The sequence below is a fragment of the Artemia franciscana genome, chromosome 4 (assembly GCF_032884065.1).
Source record: "Artemia franciscana chromosome 4, ASM3288406v1, whole genome shotgun sequence".
Lineage (NCBI taxonomy): Eukaryota > Metazoa > Arthropoda > Branchiopoda > Anostraca > Artemiidae > Artemia > Artemia franciscana.
The window spans coordinates 53929228-53948988 of NC_088866.1; the positions used below are offsets into that span (position 1 = coordinate 53929228).

At 35.6% G+C, this 19761-nt stretch overlaps 1 protein-coding gene across 1 annotated transcript in view; it reads left to right on the forward strand.

Annotated features, from left to right (window-relative positions):
- Positions 1-212: 212 nt before the first annotated feature.
- The window catches only part of LOC136026600 (signal-induced proliferation-associated 1-like protein 2), a gene marked incomplete in the record, with an annotated part of 213523 nt that continues 193974 nt past the window's right edge, over positions 213-19761 (forward strand). Inside the window, 3 exon segments of the mRNA XM_065703317.1 lie at positions 213-522; positions 7609-8556; positions 14755-14946. Coding sequence (XP_065559389.1) covers positions 7688-8556; positions 14755-14946 — 1061 coding nt within the window.

Here is a 19761-nt window from a genome sequence, read left to right on the forward strand (position 1 = left end):
TCATTGAAGGTGAAGGCAAATCTGGTCGCGCAAATAATCGGGCTCTTTGCGTTTTTTCATTAAATATATAATAGGTTTATTTTGAATAGCTAGGCTGGATGGAGGGAAAGGAAACATTCTTCAATCGCCCTGAAGGAATTTAACATCCGCGTTTAATTGCTTTCATCCTGGGACTGGTTCACGGCGTGAATCCACAACGAAACCCGACAGCGACAGTCTCGTGTTGAAACAACGGAGTAAATATCGCTGTTGTTTGTAGAATGTAGTGTGTCTCAGTATGTGTGGAAGTTTTGTTTTGGATTGTTTTAAATGTAATTTAATCAAGTAGAGCTTTTCTTGATAGATGAATGTGGTGGCATCTGGGTATACATTATAAGTATAAAATGCAAATTGAGAATCCGTAGATTCTACCATTGAACATTGTGTTGGTCATCTATGATGTCTATTTAAGGTATCTACAATTTTGTGTAATTTCAAACCGAGCTAACCGCATAGATTTTTGGAATTCTGAGAATTATGGAGGTGAGACTGGGTTTATGTCCTCTGGAAAGATATGTCGAAGCAGTTCAGTCCTGCAACATTTACTAACTCAGTATTTTCTTCACAATTTTAGTGGTTAACCACTTCTAAGGGAAGCATGTTAAATAAAAAAAGTAGTATCATTCTATTCCTTATTTTATTCTTTTTCCAAATATCATGATTGCTTTTCTTATAGTGCACCCCCTCCTCTTGTGGTTCCGGCTGTAGCCCTAGGATATATAAAACAAAATAAAAAAATGAAGATACTTGTCTATTAAACGGAATACACCCAATAAGTGAAGTTAGTCTAAACCTAATGAAATATATCGAAATATGATGATAATATAATACTTGAAAAACAAAATTATGGAAACTACGACAGAGAATTGCGGAAAGCAGGCCATGCAGAACGCATTATATTTAGTACATAACCTAACCCCTATCCATCTTTTTATATTAAATATTTAATAAAAACATAGGCCACGGTTAAGCTTTAGTTTCGTCATAAGATGTCTAAACTGGAAACTATGCTACGAAGCAGCATAATTTCTATACTGTAACACTTAGAAATGCAAATTTTAAAGCGCATCCATTTTTTAGCGTTTTAAAATTCCCCTTCAACAAACTAAAATGTGTAAAGTGGGCAGGATTTTGAAGTTGAGGGAAATGTTAGGGGTTTTACAATATGAATGAAATTATATTTTAAATACTAATTCCAGTTATCACTGGTAATTTCTGTATAGTAGGAAGTCGACAGATAAGTAAAAAACTCACGCATCCATTCATGTTAATATCCAAGATGGTTCCCTTTCATTTTCGAGTATAAACTAGCCTGCCGTATCTGAACAAAATAAACGCCCAATTTTGCTTAACGAAGCCTATTAGCCCATGAGCCCCGCGGGCTGCGGGGCGACGTTTGTATTTTGATCAACTAACAGTTTAACCAATCAGAATACAGACCTCATCCCGCTGTCCATAGTTTCTTCACTAAAAATAACCAAATCATAACCAATCCAGGACGGGGAACGGTTTCTGTTCTTACACAGCATAATTCTTGCATTCCGTTGAACAGACAAAGACAAGTACCAAATGAAATTCTTGTTATTACAAAGTGCGTTTTCTGGCAACCCCCCCAACCCTTCTGGTCTCGGATATGGCCCTGAACATTAGCCTATGTTTTCTCCTTGTGTATCATCTCTTTAGACTCCGTATTTCTTTGTTAATGTGTATGTATATATTATATGTATATATATATGTGTGTATGTATTTTGTTAATGTTATGTATACATATATATATATATATATATATATACATATACATATATATATATATATATATATATATATATACACATATATATATATATATATATATATATATATATATATATATATATATATATATATATATATATATATATATATTATTATTATTTAAAAATGATTTAAACATGTAGGCTCTTTCGTGAAACAAACTACGATGCAGGTACATTTTAATTTAGTATTTGGTACTTGCTCATTATTCCATTGATCCAATTCAATTCAGAACACACTCATGAATTTTGCTGAGAAAATCCGGTTTCAAAGCCACAAAGACAAAACTCAATTTAGTTTGCTACGCTTAGGGATAGAAGATAGTGTCTGAACATGGATTTTGAAATGAAGATTTGGGATTTGCCAAAGACTGATAAACAGGCAATTATATTTTTCCAGGATAATTGGTTGTTTCCCACAATAAAATAGTGCGTCAATAGACACACATGACTTTAGACTCTTACGAGAAGGAACATTGGGTACTTATGGTTTCATATAATTATATATAATGACTTCATATATACAATTTCACTTATTTAGTGTGTTCTAGAACTAGAACTATCATTTTCTGATCGAATGTGCATCATCCAAAGTTTCTGGGACCATGAGGTGGGGGTGGGGATGAGGAAGTGGCAGTCACCTCCTAAACAGAATAGATGCTACACATTTTGGGATTTAATGCTACTCTTTACTTTCATCTTAACAGCTTAGACTAGAAATAATCCCAGAGATCAAGAGGGATTAAATATCCTTTCTTCCTCCTTCCCTTTCTTGGGACTAATTTTGTATTTACTTGAAGGCTCAACTAGAGGTAGGATGTTTTTGCATTAAAATGCCCTAACAATAAAACAATCAAAGAACCCTACTGTAGTGGCTTAAAGTTCTCGTCTACACCTTTTTGGTATTGTGTATTTTTACAAGCAATTCATGGTAACGAGCTCTAAAGTAAGGAGCGGCGTCGTTCAATAGTATCCGAAACTAATAAAATGTTAACCGAAAAAAACGGAATTTAAATATTGATAGATTTATCAAAAGAATCGTCTAATTATGCTGATTCAAAACATATAAGATTCATTAAGTTTAGTGTTACTCACCAAAAGCCATGAGCCTTAGAAAATTTGCCTGATTTTGAAAAAGGGAGGAAACCCTCTTAAAAGTTAAGAAATATTAAAGAAAATCACGTGATCAAATTCAGTGTATCTCAGAACCCTATCGCAGAAGTCTCAAACTCCCATATGCAAAAATCTGGAATTTTGTGTTTTTTGCCTGAACTAAGATCATGGATGTGTGTTTATTTGAGTTTTATTTGTTTTGTTTTTCACAGGGGTGATCGCATTGAACCAATAGTCCTAGAATATCGGGAAAGGACTATTTCGAATGGAAATTAAAAGTTCTAATACCCTTTTTCAGCGACCAAAAAGATTGGAGGGCAAATAACCCCCATCCGATCCCCCTTTTTTCCTCATTGTCGTTCGATCAAAATTTTGAGATAGCCATTTTGTTCAACAGAGTTGAAAGGCCGAGTAATTATGCCTTTGCGGATAACATGACCGCCCTCCCCCCACAGCCCCTGGAGGAAGGTCTGTGAGTCATGAAATTTCCCCTTTGTTTGCATAAAGTATTTGTTTTTAATAAGTATATAGACATTTATTGCGAGTGGGGGTGAATTTTCTGCGGGGGATTTTCCGCAGGGAGTGCATTTTCCAGGGTAAATTTTACACTGGGACGATTTAACAGAATCGATGTTCGAAATTCTTTTTATATCCGTTACTCTCTCTTTGTCAACTCAATTTTGCATTTGGAGATGTTCCTGGGATTTATCCGGGGATCATTTTCACTGTGTTTGGATTTCCGGAAAAAAAAATCCGCGGAAGACAGGATTTCCGGAATGGTCGAGAAAATGATTAGAAATTAGTCTTTTTGAAATTAAAGTATGCCAAGGAAAACTTTTCAGGTTGAATCGTTCAGAAGAAATTTTTACGGGGAAGGAGGATGATCAGTGAGGATGGAATTTTTCGGAGGAAATTTTACAGGGGGGAGAAGGGGTATTTTACGCAGGAGGAAATTGCTACGGAGTAGTTTCCCGTAAGGGAAGGAAATGTTTCGTGGAGAGTGGGTCAGATATACCGGCATTATTTGAAAAAAAATGATAAGAAATTAAAAAAAACAAGTTTTTAAAACTGAAAGTAAGGAGCAACATTAAAACTGAAAACGAACAGAAATTATTCTGAATAATTTCTCTTCTTTTTTAGTTTTAACGTTGCTCCTTACTTTTACTTAAAAAAACTTGTTTCTTTTTATTTAATACCAAAGAAAGATCATGGATGTCTGATCACTTTCCAGATATCAAAACTGTTCTAGGACAGGGATTGGTTGGTCAACAGTCACTTTCGAATTAGAAAAGGACTAATCTCAATTTTCGATCGAATGAGTATCCTCCAAAGTTTCTGCGACCATCAAGGTGAGATGGGGACGAGGAAGGGGCAGCCCCTTCCACTTATTTTGGGTCTAATGTTACTCTAAACCCCTATTGCTCTTTACTGTAGGCATTGCTCTGGCATTGCCTCTGGTTCAAGCAGGTGAGTAGAAAATTCAACTTCTATTCTAATGAACATCACAAATTATCCAGGGTGAATTTTCCGCTGAAGGGAATTACTTGCCGAGAAACATTAGACGCGTTTTATCGTCTTAATTATTACTAACCATTCCTGTTAACTGTCTTTCACATGAAGATATGTTAAAACTTAGAATGTAGAGAAATGCTTCTAAATATGCATTAACTTCTTTAACAAGATTTCTTGCAGAAAATTGTAGATCATTTTCTAGCATGAAATTCAATTAATCAGAAAAATAACAATTGCGAATCTCTTCATAAGTGATACCTGTGAACGACTCCTCTGCTTCATATGATGGTACTGCATTTTTTATACGTTTTTTTAAATATGAAATGTTTTTTATTTTATATCCTCGAAACTTACAGCAAAGCATTTCGTAGCAAACCGCAAATTTGTAGAAACAAATATTTGCTGACTCAACCGCGTCCACCAGTCATTTTTAATTAAGTTGTTTCAGAAATGAATATATTATAGGAATAATTTCTTTACATTTTAAGTTTTAACGATGCTCTACCTTCATGTGAAAATATTAACTTTAGTTTTTGACTTTATTTTTCCTTGTTTATCGGTTGTATCTAAAAAAATAAGTTATAGACTGCCAGTAATGCCCTTCAGAAAGAAAAACGCACAATCGCTTAGAAATATGGCATGGAGACTGTCATATTCTGCGAAGCTTTCTGATACTTCAAATAGGATGATTTTCTTAACATTTATGTTCATCTGACATTTTGGTTAACTTGGATCGAATTTGTGTTATTCAATATAAAATGACGTAAAAGGTGGTTCGTCTAGTTATTATCTTTTATTTCCTAACGAAAGAAAGCCAGAAGAAAAATAAAAGTAAATCCGTTTGTGCTTTCTGTCTTTTCTTTCTAAAACCATTGACTCCTTGTTATTGCGCTTGGAGAAACTATTCTTCCTTAAAAAAAAAGAAAGTCCGAGGGGTTCTTCCAAAAATAACATACCAAAAGTTAACTTTCATATCAAAATTTTTCAGTTTTTCAGCAGCGAGGAGGTGGAAAGTTCCTCGGGCAAATATTGTTCTTGAGGGACCCTAACCCCTCTCCCCTCTTTAGAAATAAACGTGAATGTAATATTCTATTGTAAACTCAAAAATTTGAGATAAGATGGGAGCTGTAGGCTCATGTCACACCTTTAACATATATGTTAAACGCTTTGTCCAAATATGCCACTTCAAATGAAGGGAGATCAGGAGCTAAATCTCTCGCTCTTCATTTTGATCTGAAGGATTAGAAGATAGGTGCAACAGTACAATTATTGATGTTTCAGACACCTCTCCCAAAATGGATGTCTGCTGACACCCCCCTCAAACTTGTTTTTGTGAAAATTAAAAATTTCGTAATTGAAGTATCAAATGAATTTGCTCGGTGAAATCAAACAGTTCGTGGTAACGACCTGTAGTAAGGAGCGATCCGGCTCAATTGTAAACGAAACTCTAAAAAACGGATTTTTGATACTAAAATATACATCAGAAGAATTTGATTTTTATGCTGATTTTAAATATTTAAGTTTCATCAAATTTAGTCTTTTTCATCAAAAGTTACGGGCCTGAGAAAATGTGCCTTATTTTGGAAAATAGGGGGAAACACCCCCTAAAAGTCACAGAATCTTAACGAAAATCACACCATCGCATTCAGCGCATCAGAGAACCATACTGTAAAAGTTTCAAGCTCCTATTTACAAAAATGTGGAATTTCGTATTTTTTGCCAGAAGACCGATCACGGGTGCGTGTTTATTTATTTAATTTTTTTTTCAGGGGTCATCTTATCGACCGAGTGGTCCTAGAATGCCACAAGAGGGCTCATTCTAACGGAGATTAAAAGTTCTAGTGCCCTTTTTAAGTGACCAAAAAATTGGAGGGCAATCAGGCCCCTCCCAAGCTCGTTTTTCCCCAAAGTCAACGGATCTTAATTTCGAGATAGCCATTTTGTTCAGCATAGTCGACAACCGTAATAAATATGTCTTTGGGATGACTTACTCCCCCACAGTCCCCAGGGGAGGGGCTGCAAGTTACAAACTTTGACCAGTGTTTATATAAAGTAATGGTTATTGGGAAGTGTACAAACGTTTTTCAGGGGGACCATTTTGGGTTGGGTTGGGGGGGGGGGGGTTGAGGGGAGGGGGCTATGTGGGAGGATCTTTCTTTGGAGGAATGTGTCATGGGGGAAGAGAAATTCAATGGAGAAGGTACAGGATTTTCTAGCATTATTATAAAAAAACAATGAAAAAATAAATATGAAAAAGTTTTTTCAACTAAAAGTAAGGAGCATCATCAAAACTTAAAACGAACAGAGATTGTTACGTATATGAGGGTTTCATCTCCTCCTAAATACCTCGTTGTTTACGATGAAGTATTTTCTAGTTGCCTTTTCAAGTAAACCAAAAATTGGAGGGCAATTAGACCTCCTTCTCCACCCCTTTTTCTCAAAATCGTCTGATCAAAACTAAGAGAAAGCCATTTAGCCGAAAAAAAATTAATATGCAAATTTCATTTTAATAATTTTATGTGCGGAGAGCCAAAATCAAACATGCATTAATTCAAAAACGTTCAGAAATTAAATAAAAAAAGACTAGTTTTTTTTAACTGAAAGTAAGGAGCCACATTAAAACTTAAAACGAACAGAAATTACTCCGTGTATGAAAGGGGCTGCTCCCTTCTCAACGCCCCGCTCTTTACACTAAAGTTTTTTACTGTTTAATAAAGTAGAATTGAGAGAAAGAGTCTAACTTTTCTGTAATTTCGTCGTTTTGTTCAATTTTTGCTTTTTTTCCTTCTAGGAAAATAGTCGTTGACATTGTATTTCTATAACTTAGTGTTTATAGTCGTACAAAAATTGTCAATTTTTTTTCTTCAATTCCAGTTCTGTCTTTTGACCGTCTCACGTCTAGATAAAATCTTGTTCTCCCCCCCCCCTCTGTTGTGGTATTTTGAGATTTGTATTTTGTTTCTCTTTATTTTTGTCTATGGTTCCGTTGCTTTTCCATACGGTAAATATTATTGTAGGTCGTGCATATGTAATAAAAGGGATAAGAGATAGTCAATATCTTGGTTACGTACTCCTATAAAAATCTCTCTCTCTCCATTTATCATTATTCTTTCTCCTGTGTACTGCTAATTCGTGTCGTTCTTTTTTATAGGATTTAAAAATGCCCCGGGAACATTGTCTTCATATCTTTGATAGTCGAATTTGAGTGACCTGAAATTTTACAGCCAATAATGGCTGCTTCGATTGACCCAGGGACTCCGAGTAGTCGAGGTACAAGTGCAACACCTCGAAAAATGGGTGCCCAACAATATTATCCGGGATTTAGCCCTCCTCGTGACTCGCCAGGTCGGCATGTTAGATCTTTAAAATTTGGCAGTCGAGAAGGAAGAGCTTCAGAAAGACACCCAACGAGAAGAGGAATTGATGGAAGAACAAATGGGAAATTAAGTGACAGCGACGAAGAAAGACCACCAGTGATGGTGCGCTCTAGGACGGGTACTGGGTTTAACATTGCCTCTCCGGTGACTGAGAAAGAATCATCTCCAAGGCTTAATTTTCGAAGAGAGTATGGAAGTCATGGTTCTATTGATATGTTAACAACTGGAAGTGAAAGAGATAATTTTTATGCATTTTTACGTGAGTTTGGCTCGAATAGTAGTCAAGATGAACGATCGCGGGAATCAAGTCATGATTCAAGGTCGCGGGATAAACTGACAAGAAATTCGCAACCATTTTCCATTGCAAATCCTGTGACTGTTCGTTCAGAGAATGTTAGTGATGATGTATCTTGTCCGCCAAGTCCCAAACCAAAGTCGAAGTTCAAATTTTTTGACGGAAAAGGTTCAAAGAAGGTCAAAGTGAAAGATGTTACAAGTGTTACTTCCAGGTCAACATCTGAGCCCTCTATTTTTAAAAAATTGAGACCTGGGAGTAAAGTGGGAGCTGGATGTATCCCTTTGAGCAGTGTAAATTCTGTGGAAACGAAAGGGTTCAGTGTTTTATCTGGATATGACTCTGATGTGGAAAGTCGCCTGGAGGATAAACTAAGGAGGAAAGCGTTTGGTCATCATGATTGCCAAAGCCTTGCTGCCAATCTAAGGTCAGTTGCCTTTTCTTTTTTCTCTCTTTTGCTCTTCAAACAAATTACCTGTATTTTATTTGGCAGTACTAATAGCCCATTGAAGAGAAAATTAGGTATGGAAGCTGTTACAAAATCATGTAAATTATTGTTACATAAATTTTTTTTAACAGGATTTACCAGGTTTTTTACCGAGAGGGCCTGATTTTTCAAAAGTTCTCACTTTTTAGCAAATTTTGAAGTCTTTTGTTTAATTTTTCAAGGGTGTTTCCAATGCTCAGAAGGTCCTTGGGGGCGGACCAATTTTTTTTTTTGTAATAGCGCGTAAAAACTATTGACTTTATATTGATATGTAAAATAAACCTTGAAGAGCTCCTTATCAGGGATTTAGTTCAAGAATTTTTGGAAGAAGCAGTACAGTGCTCAAGAAATCACTAGGGGTCTGAATCTTTTGCGAACGCCCCGCTGTTTACGCTAAAGTTTTTACTGTTTTAAAATGTAAAGTTAAGAAAAAGAGTCAAACTTTAGCGTAAAGAGCGGGGCGTTGAGGAGGAAAAGCCCCTTTCAAATACGGAGTAATTTCTGTTCGTTTTAAGTTTAATGTCGCTCCTTACTTTCATTTAAAAAAAAAATGTTTTTTTTGTTTAATATATAAAAAATAGTCATTTTTAATGAAAACAATTGAAAAAATACTTTTTTTTATTTGTTTTCTCATTGTCTTTTTTTAATAATGCTAGAAAATCCTGCCCCTCCCTTCGTGTTAAATTCCACCTTGGAAAGATCCTCCCATGTAGATCCCCCCGCCCCGACCCCCCATCCTATCGTAAAAAGTCCTCCTGGAAACGTCTGTACACTTCCCAATAACCATTCCTATATGTAAACAATGGTCAAAGTTTGTAACTTGCAGCCCCTCCCCCGAGGGCTGTTGGGGATTACGTTGTCCCCAAAGTCATAGTTATTAGGTTTTTTTGACTATGTTGAACAAAATGGCTATCTCAAAATTTGGTCCGGTGACTTTGGGAAAAAATGAGCGTGGGAGGGGGCCGAGGTACCCTCCAATTTTTTTTCGTCACTTAAAAAGGACGCTAGAACTTTAAATTTCCGTTCGAATGAGCCCTTTCGCGACATTTTAGGGCCACTGGGTCGATACGATCACTCCTGGGAAAAAAACTAGCGAAAAAAGCAAATAAACACACATACATGATCTGTCTTCTGGCAAAAATACAAAATTTCACATTTTTGTGGATAGGAGATTAAAACTTGTACAGTACGGTTTTCTGATACGCTGAATCTGATGGTGTGAGTCTCGTGAAAATTATATGACTTTTAGGGGATGTTTCCTCTTATTTCCTAAAATTAAACAAGTTTTCTCAGGCTCTTAACTTGTTGGGTCGGACTAAACTTGATGAAACTTATATATTTAAAATCAGGATACAAATACGATTCTTTTGATATATCTATTGGTATCAAAAGACCGTTTTTTAGAATTTCGGTTACAATTGAGCCGGGTCGCTCCTTAATTATAGTTCGTTACCACGAACTGTTTGATTATTTGCATGTTACAAGGTTTGGAATTTTGTGGCAACATAGATGATTGTCCTGGAGAAGCGGCTATAAGTGGTTGGTGTAAAGGGGGAGAAGATGACGAGGTAGGTTGTAAAGCTACTGGTAATGTTTCTGGATTTTAGGGCTCTTGTTGGGGCCATGACTACTCCTACTAATTTAAGGGTCATTATAAAGGTTACTACTATCAATAACTAATAAAAGTATGTCAATAAACTCGAGTGAACTGAACTGAAGTTAATGATTATGAATCCAAACTAAAATACAGTCTTTCAACAAAAAGCAATGAGAGATATTAAAACTTAAAAGAAACTATAAATTAACTCATGTCTTTAAGAGAGAGAGAGAGAAAGAGAAAGATGGTTTTACTGATATAAATAAACCAAAAAAATCAAGCAAATGACCCGAAGCAAAGTTTGTTTGGGCTTACAACCCCAATACACAAATAAAAACAATACGAAAAAGGAGAGGAAAAAAGGAAAAGAACAGAAAAAAAAGAAAAAAATTCAATTACCCTGCATTTCGATCGACACGGGATTACACTTCAAAAAAGACAAAACAAAAAGAAACTAAAATCACCAGTATCGCTTAAAACAAAACTAACATGTTGGCTCCACTTGAGGTCCATTCAACTATCAAAACCATAAATATTAAGGCAAAATAGCTTTAATTCTCGCCGAAATTCACGAAAATTATCCATGTTTCTTAAAGTCGTAGGTAAACGTAGGTAAATAGCAAGCGGACGACGAATTACATTGGACTCTCTCATAAAATGTGTATGAATATAACTTCCTAATTTAATTAATTTTAACTTCCTAATTTTAACGTCTGTATCAGAAATAAAAGTTCTTTTCTCTGAAAGTTAAAACGTCGTTAGCATTTTTCTAAAAACTAAATAGTTTTGTCCCAGGGCTTAGAACAAACAAAGTATATGATAAAAATGATTGACAAAAAGGAGTATTAACAGAAGTTAGCTTAGTAATGAAATAGTAAGACTAAATTGATTGTTAAAGAAAATATGTCATAAAACTTTTTTTCCTTTTGAACCAAACCTATCTGGTTGTCGCTAGAGAGGAAATAGCACCCAAGCCTTTTGGTTATGAAGAGGTAATGGGGGACTCTACTCATATATTTGATTCTGTGTTTGTTTTCAATTGGGATTGATTATTCATAGTAAACTGTGTTTGTTCTAGAATCAATTTCTTCGTTCATAATAGTTTGTGAAGGTACTAACTTCTTATGGGGGTTCGAAATTTTTCTCATTTTAAACGTTTAATATCTCTCTCTACTTTTCGTTTAAAATTTTGTCTACTTTCTTTTTGATTTCCTAGAGGAGCCCAAAGAAAATTTGCTTTTATTTATTTTTTCATAGATATATATTTACGTTCATTTTAATTTTGAATATTTGTATGACTTTATTTCTGGGCGTTCTAGATTCTATTAGCCTGTCGCTGTTTAATTTTCTCTGAAAACTGTTTTTTGGAAAATACTGTTTTTAATTGATCCGAATAAAATTTTTCTTTAAACCATTTTTTAAATATCTCTAGTCGTGGTTTTTCCATTCTTTGAGATTTATCTTCATCTAAGTGTGAATTATTATATGATTTTATTTCTGCTCGTTTTAGGTTTCAATATGGCTCTTAATGTTCTCTGAATTTTTTTTTTTAATTAATCCGCTAAAGATTTACTATTCAAAACTATTCCTCTAAAGATTTTAGTCCTTTGATCTACTATGATAATGTAACCCTAAACGGAGAAGAACTTAAAGGTTTTTTCTCCCTTGTTCGAGTTTTTGTTATTATTGTTCTGCTCTTCTGCTGTTTTAGTGCATGAACGAAAAATTGCGTTTTTCCTATTCCTCTGTAGCTGAGTTTCAATCATATTCATCTATTTAATTATAACTTTGAAATTTGGTTTACAGTTTTTAATATTGAAAATACGTTGAAAATTTGTTGAAAATCGTTGGAAAAAAGGAGAATTCCCTCTTTTTTTTTCTTTTTTTTATAGCAAGTTTGTTTCCTTCCATACGAAAAAGTATATAATCAATATCATAGTTTTTGATTGGTCAATGGATAAAGGGGGGGGGGATATTTTTTTGAACAAAACGCATCAAAAATTTGTTCATATGCATTTTTGTTAGTCTTTTGCGAGTCAGATAATTTTTGGGGGGAGGATGGGTAGCCTCTCCCGCCGGTCTTTTTGTCCTTTTGATGCAAGTTACAGGTAAAGGCTTGTCACAAAATCGCTTATTTTTCAGACGGAAGATATAGCCTAACTTAAACCCTGAGCTAATGTTTGGATAGAAAATTTCAAACAAGAATCGGCTAAACCGGAAACAAGCCAAAGACCCTGACGGAAAACAGAAATTAAAAAAAATTGTAGTGTTTACTTAATATGACATCCTGAGTAAAAGTCCGTCCCCTTCTCCCAAAAGTTCCCTTCGCAAAAAAAGAAAAATTTTCTTGGAAATTCCAGCGGAGTCTCCGACCCGTGTGAAAAGCAGGGTGTATTTTCCAAAATAAGAATAGAAATTGCCACCTTTGTTTGAAAAACTGAGAACCCAATGAAGAGCGATTTGCTAGGAATGTAACACGATGTCGTGGTGTCGCGATACATAAAAAAGATGAAAAAAAAGTTTTTTTTCAAGAATCTTACATCAATACAATCACCTTTGACTCTTACGAACGGCACTAAGACTATATTTCAAATTGAATGAGCCCTCTCCAAACTTTCTATACGAGGTGGGCGAAAATAAAATATATAGAGGCCATATTACGACTATATTGTCGCAATAGTAGCCTACTGAGGATTTCCAGTATGCGGGACAACACGCTCAAGACCTGGAAAAGAGAATCAATGAGCTAAAAGTATTTAAACTTGTTAGCCTTACTAGCAGTAGCGAGGAAGGCCAAATTTGTCAAGGAAACTCTGAGATTGTCTTAAGAGCTTGGTTGTGTTCACTTACGAAACTTGAAGTTATTTTTAAGAGGGGGTCGTATTTCGCGAAAGTTCGGGGCAACGCTCTTCTATACTGAGGAAGTAACTTAGCTCTAACTAAAAAATAGCCCTTACATATTAAAAAAAACTCTATATTTGTTATGCATTCTATTAGAGGTGAGCTATCTCAATCACTAGCTTATTTATTTTCCTGATTTCTCCTTTCTCCCTTTATTTTTCTCTATATTTTACTAGTGTGCGGCGTACTGAGAAATCTTACAATTTGCGGAAGTAAAGAAGCCATCCAAATGCAATTTTTCAAGTTTTGCGTAACTTGAAACTTTAGTACGGTAGTTTAGTTAATTTTGAGTTGAGCCAAGGACAAAATTTAAAGGAGAACGAAAGATGCCTTGGCGGCTTGGGCCCCTGTCCTATTTTTTAAGAAGTGTCCGAAAAAAATTTTGGAAAAAAATTGCTTGGTAATCAATGGGATGATTTGCCCCCAAATTATCACCAGTAAACTATCACCAGTAAACTTGTGGCTGGAGCCAATTTAAGGGACAGATCTTGAGCTCTTGCTTGGCTGTTGGGTGTGACTATCCTCAACAGAAATAACTTCCTGCATGCTTTTCATGCAAAAAAAATAGTGTAGGTTACTTTTCAAAAGATTGTAATTTGAATTATAAAATTATAAGGTTTATTTTTGCTTATATGAAGGTTGAACTTTTTGTCCGTTTCCCCTTATGGGTTCTATTTATTGTTGTAATTTGTCTTGCTGATCACGAGACTTACAGGTTAATCGTTCACTACGGAAAATTGACAGTTCAAATTATTTTTGGATAAGATCAGGGAGAGATTCTGTGAATCTGAGTTCGGAATTCTTCACGACCCCGCCTCCCTCTTGAGTTTTGCAGCGATGTTTATTTGTCACTGGGTATAAAACAAGCATAACCAATGTTTAATTTAGCCTAAACCTAATATTGTTGCGTAAATATAGAAGTATACCAAGTGTTTTGGAAGTCACGCCTGATTGCTTCGAAGATGGATTTTCCTTCTTCTCAAATGCGTTGGAAATAGCCCCTTCCCTCTGAAAAGGCGGTAAAATCTTAACCTGTTTTCCTGTTGGTAATTGCTCCCTCGCTTTTGTAGGAACAATCGTCCTATTCCCGCCTCCCCCTTCCTAAGGTGTGGATTCGTTTCCACCTATCTTTGGAAGAAGTATTCTAATTCTGTTGTATCTTAAATGTTGGGTCTAGATACTGTTGTATCTAACCAAAAGTCGGAGCCTGGAAACATTATCTCGAATGTGTTTCTAGTCATGTTTATACTCATAACTACATAAAGACTTGTCATAATGGGGGGTAGCCTTTTCTAGGGATTGTTTATCTAAAAGTAAAATCGGCGCTGAAAATATAGATTTTTGGTGCGTTCTGATATGTTCCGTAAGAACTTTCGCGAGATGGAAGGTAACGTCAGGGTATGAAGACATAAAGTTCAGTCTGGGGATGTCCATTGGTATTGGAGAATCAACGAAAACCATTTAAAAAGGGCTATTGGGATTAGACAGTTGATGGTAAATCACGAAATTACATTGCTTTTGGATTTAATATGACAATTTGGTAATATATTTTAGTAGTTAAGACTCACCTTCTAGAGTAATTTGATTTTTAAACTTGTTAATGTTTTATATTTTTCAACCAAAATTAATTTCCATTCTAGCTATGTCGCTCAACTTCGGTCAATCTTATCTCAGAGACGCAACACAACCACAGGTGCATCAGCTGCATCACAGTCTAACAAAGGACTAACTAGTCCACAGAATAAAAACGGGTCTGAAAATAACAACGAAATATCCCCCATTTTAGAACACAAAGACCCAGGGGACGGCAAATCAAATCCTATTGTTCTAAGGTAAGGTAATCTTATCTCTACACTGATTCTAAGGTAAGGTAAGGTACTGGTTCTAAGGTAATTTTATCTCTACACTCATTTCTATCATCTTACGTATCCAGTCACATAGATAAACAGGTATTGGAAGTCAGAGCCATAACACACTAACAAAAAATGTAAAATATATAGCACTTGAACATTTAAAAATGCTTTGGCTATGGTTTAATTGTATAGGTCTGTAGCCTGATCAGAAAGTGGCTGGTATATTCTCTCCAAAAATCACCTCATAAAAACAATTGTTCTTGACCGTGTAGCTCATAAAGACTAAAGTAACCAGATTTTGTTTGAAAATGCAGTAGAATTCCGCTTGTTGGGCGCCATTTAAAACTCTTATTTCAGGAAAGAGGGGGGGGGGTCGTTTGAAGAAACACAGGAATAGATGATTTTTTAAACTTTTGAAAGAACGTCAAGAACAAATTCTTGGGAAACTGGAAAATTTTAAACCCGGGCTCAAAGCTCTCCCTCCCTTTGAGTATATATACGCTTCCAGCTGTCTGGATGTCACACTATGTAGACTATATTTTATTATGCTCTCCGACCTTTAGACATGTACCATCAGTGAATAATAAACTAACAGAAATCGAATCAAATTTTCTTACGACATTAAAACTGTAATAGTGACTTAGAAAGCTAAAGCAAATGCAAAATTCAATCCGAGGGCTATCAATCCTACTGTAAAATGAGAGTATTTGTTCTTGATGTGTTGTGATTTAGGAAAAAAAAAAAACTGGATTGTTTAAATTGTTTAAGTGGAAGCTTACATTATGCCTTCGAAAATTACGAAAAATTGGAATTATGTGTTTAATGAAAGACGTCCGCTTGCTATAACCAGGGCCGTAACCAGGATTTTTTTTCGGGGGATGTTTTACACAAGTTTTTTTTTTTGAGGGGGATGGCTTTACACAAAAAACTAAAAAAACATAAAAAATTTGTTTACGTTCATTTTTGTTACGTTTTTACGAGTGAATCAATTTTTTTTGGGGGGGGGGGGGTCGAACCCCTTTCCCCCTTAATAAGGCCTTGGTTGTAAGAGCAGTTTGTAGTAGTAGTGGATGCTATATTTAAAATAAATAATGTGGACGAAAAATTGGCGAAAAAATAAGCTAAAAACACATGGCCTCAAACAATCCAAGAATATGTAGTTTACCTTTGAAGGTGTAAGCTAGCTGTCTTCAGGAGTTAACAAATTGTTAATGTTTTGAAGTTTTGAGGACAAAAATGTTTTTTAAATTGTATTAATTCCTTTGCTTATTTATTTTTACGGTTCAACGTGACAACAAATGTATTTTTGCCCTAAAAACTTCATTAATGCAACCAAAGTGAAATCGCGGAAAAAAAAAAAGAATCCCGGGCTACAAAAAAAAATCCGTATTTTAATGTCTGATACTTTAAATCTGGTCTTTGTACCTTATTTCTATGTGAAACAACTTATTTTATTTTGTGGTAGCGATCTAGAAGTACCAGTCTTCTGTAGGAAATACCCGAAGGAAATACCATTCTTCTGAAGGAGTACCTCTCTTCTGAATACCCGAATAAAATAAAAGTAGCATCAATAGATTGTTTATTTTACGCTCTTTTTCAGCATAATAGTCGTTACCTTGACAATTTACCCCTCTCTGATGGTCCCATATATAGTCCTAATAATATATTTCTCCATTAATTCCTTCTAGGTCTTTTATAAGAGCCGGTTTATCTGAAGTCTAGGATCTATCTTGGTCTATGATTAAGTACATAATTAATCAAAATAGTATCTGAAATGTCTTTAGTGGTAACAATCGGAAGAAATATGATAATCTGGTTAATAGAAAAACTGCTGGATATTATAAAGCAAGAATTTCATTGTCTTATTTTTGTTTTTATATATCCTTCGGCCATATCTGGTATCATCAGGGTGAGGGGTTAGGGTTCGCTGTCAGGAAAACGGTTTTGACATTCCGAAATAGTACAAAATAAGGAATCAAATGGTATTAATTATATTTTATTCATATATTTCCTTCAAAGGGATGGTACTTTTTCACTGTTACCTATTTTCTCCTTTCTAATGTCTGCAACAACCATGAAATACTGCTAAACGATCGAGTTTTCTTCGTTTGAGGGAATCGGTCACGGCTAGCAACTTGAATCTTATAGGCATTTAGTAGTTCGTGATCTTTAAATGCTTTTGCTACGAACGTACTAATTATCATGAAATTACATTGATTGATCATGTGTGCTCATGAATCGGATATCTGTTTTGCATAATATTAAGCAAATTCATAGGCTTTAATTTTTGGGTATTATGATGTGATAATTGTAGCTTCTGGAGGGCTTAATAATGAGTGATGCGTTTATAAGTCAAACCTCATTCCTCCTGATTGCATTCATCGGGAAATTGTAGGAATAATGTCTTGCAAAAAACTTACATTTTGTGGGCAATCAGTTTTGGAAGCCCTGGGGGAACGCTCTCCCGCATAAGTAATCCCCAGCCCGGCACAACCGAAATTAGCAACACATCATCATTACAGAGGTTGTAAATAATACTATTAAACGGATTTGTCTTGTCTTTAGGAAGTATATGCTTTGTAACTTATTAGATGAAAGGGGGGATTATTTCCAAGTCTCACCCTTCCCAGCCGATAAATTCGGGAACTATTTTTTGGGGGAGGGAGGGGGTTACAAGCTGAAGAAAAAGTTGGACGCAGACAGTTCATGTTGAACACATAATGAATTATGTAAGACATAAAAAAGCTTTGCATTTGGGAACAGGGGATGATTTTAAAGACTCCCCTTGCGTATACGTCAGATTTTTCTCGGTACATTTTTCTGTTTTTTATCAAACACGTAGTTAAATCCGGATGTTGTTGTTGTCTTAAAATAATGAGAAAAATCCAACCATCACCTTAAAAGGTTACTGTGTTGAGGGGTTCTAGCCGTAACAAGAGACTTATCCACAGAGATCCTTGGTTATTCATTCTATTGCAAATGTTCTAAGATCGGTTATTCTTGAGAACAAATCTGTATCTATCCTGTTGGGGCAGAAGTGGCAAAGATGAGTAATTCCTTCACATCTGGAAATATATTGATAGTTGCCTGTATTTGGTTTTCGTATTATGCGAGACTCGCTAACACAAGGGGACTTGTGCTGAAAATATAGCTCCATCTTTGATGTATTAAGTCAAAACTTACAGGGAATATTTAGACATCTGTTGGACCAAATAAAAACACATCATGTACGTTCAGAGTGGCTAAAGAGAGTATGAGTACTTTTTTCAGGAAGACCTTAGAATAACAGCTTAAGAAGGCACGGAGGGCGTCAGCATTATTCCTCTTACTTTCTTGTGGTTTGGAGTTATACTTTGGTATTTCTCAGAATTTCTGTTTGTTTTGGGTTTCGCTTATTTATCTATTTTTTAAAAGTTGTTTTCAAATTAGTTACGTAAAATATCAGCAGGAGTGATACACTGCTATGAGTCAACTATTGCTACCAGGGGTGTATCAAGATCTTTTTTTCGGGGAGGGGGCTACAAAAGAATTTTTTTGGAGGGAGGTAGGGGGATAGAAAAAGTTTAAAACGCATCATAAATTTGTTTACATTCATTTTTGTTGATTTTTTTTTACGGGTCGGACAAACATTTGGCGGGAGGGTCAAGCCCCCTAGCCCCCCTCACTGGATACGGCCTTGATATCCACTCCCGAAATTCCCAACCAAGCTTATCATTCTTTCATCTTTGCACGCCTAGGTTCAAATGGCTTGATTCTTTTAAACATTTCTAGAGATTTTCACTAATCGAACGATCATGCCTGTTAATAACTGTTAAGGTGATTGGATATTTTAACGCTACCGCGGTTTTCCGCCACCGCCTGTTTTCCGCCACCCAGGAAATCTTGCATCACCAAGAGGATTAGTTGGGTCAGAATAGGTAGGTTAGGTTAGTCTATGTCTAAGTTTTTGTCTATATCTGTGTCTTTGTCTGTGTCTGTGTCTGTTCTTATGTCTATGTCTATTCTGACCTACCTGAATTAAAAGGTGGTGGAAAACCGCGGTGGCGTTAAAACACTGCTACGGTTAAGGTCAGTGAGTAGATGGCTAAGATACTTCTTTTAAAGTAGAACATATTTTATTAAGATCTGGGAGTTTTTGGGAACATGGGCGTAATTTGCCATTGGGTAGTCGGCAACTGCCCTTCTCAGACCTCGGTTCTCTCAGGCCCAGTTGCCCCCCCCCCGAACTGAAATTTAGCTGTTTAAAAAATTTGTCGAAACTAAGATAAGTTTGCATAACTCAAGCCTCCACAGAAATGTTTCGATTTTCTTTAGTATATCTTTAACTGTATAGTACTATATGGCTCATCTTTCACATGATTTAGGAAAATTGGCTCCAGCATTATAGTGAATATTTACTTCCCCTGGGGATATGCAAGTCAAGCTTGAAACGAACAAAAGTTACTACACAAGTTTAGTTTGATTGTATGCCTTTGGGGAAAGGGCCTTGGGGGGGGGGGGTTAGTTACCATCCGATCACTTTTGACTTAAGAAGGACACTATAACTCTCGATTTCCAATCGAAAGAGTCCCATTTGAAGTTATGCGACGAGCCCTTCCGTATGAAGTGCATGTGGGAAAAACTTTAACAATGATAAAACTAATATATTAAAACTGAATAATAATAGTAATAATAAAATAAAAAAATAAAGCATTGGAGCCATATTGCCTGCTAAAAGCAACGATGTACCGTCGCCTCTGATATTCAAAGATTCTTGAGAAAAGACTATTTTCAAAGACTATTTCCCCCCCCCCC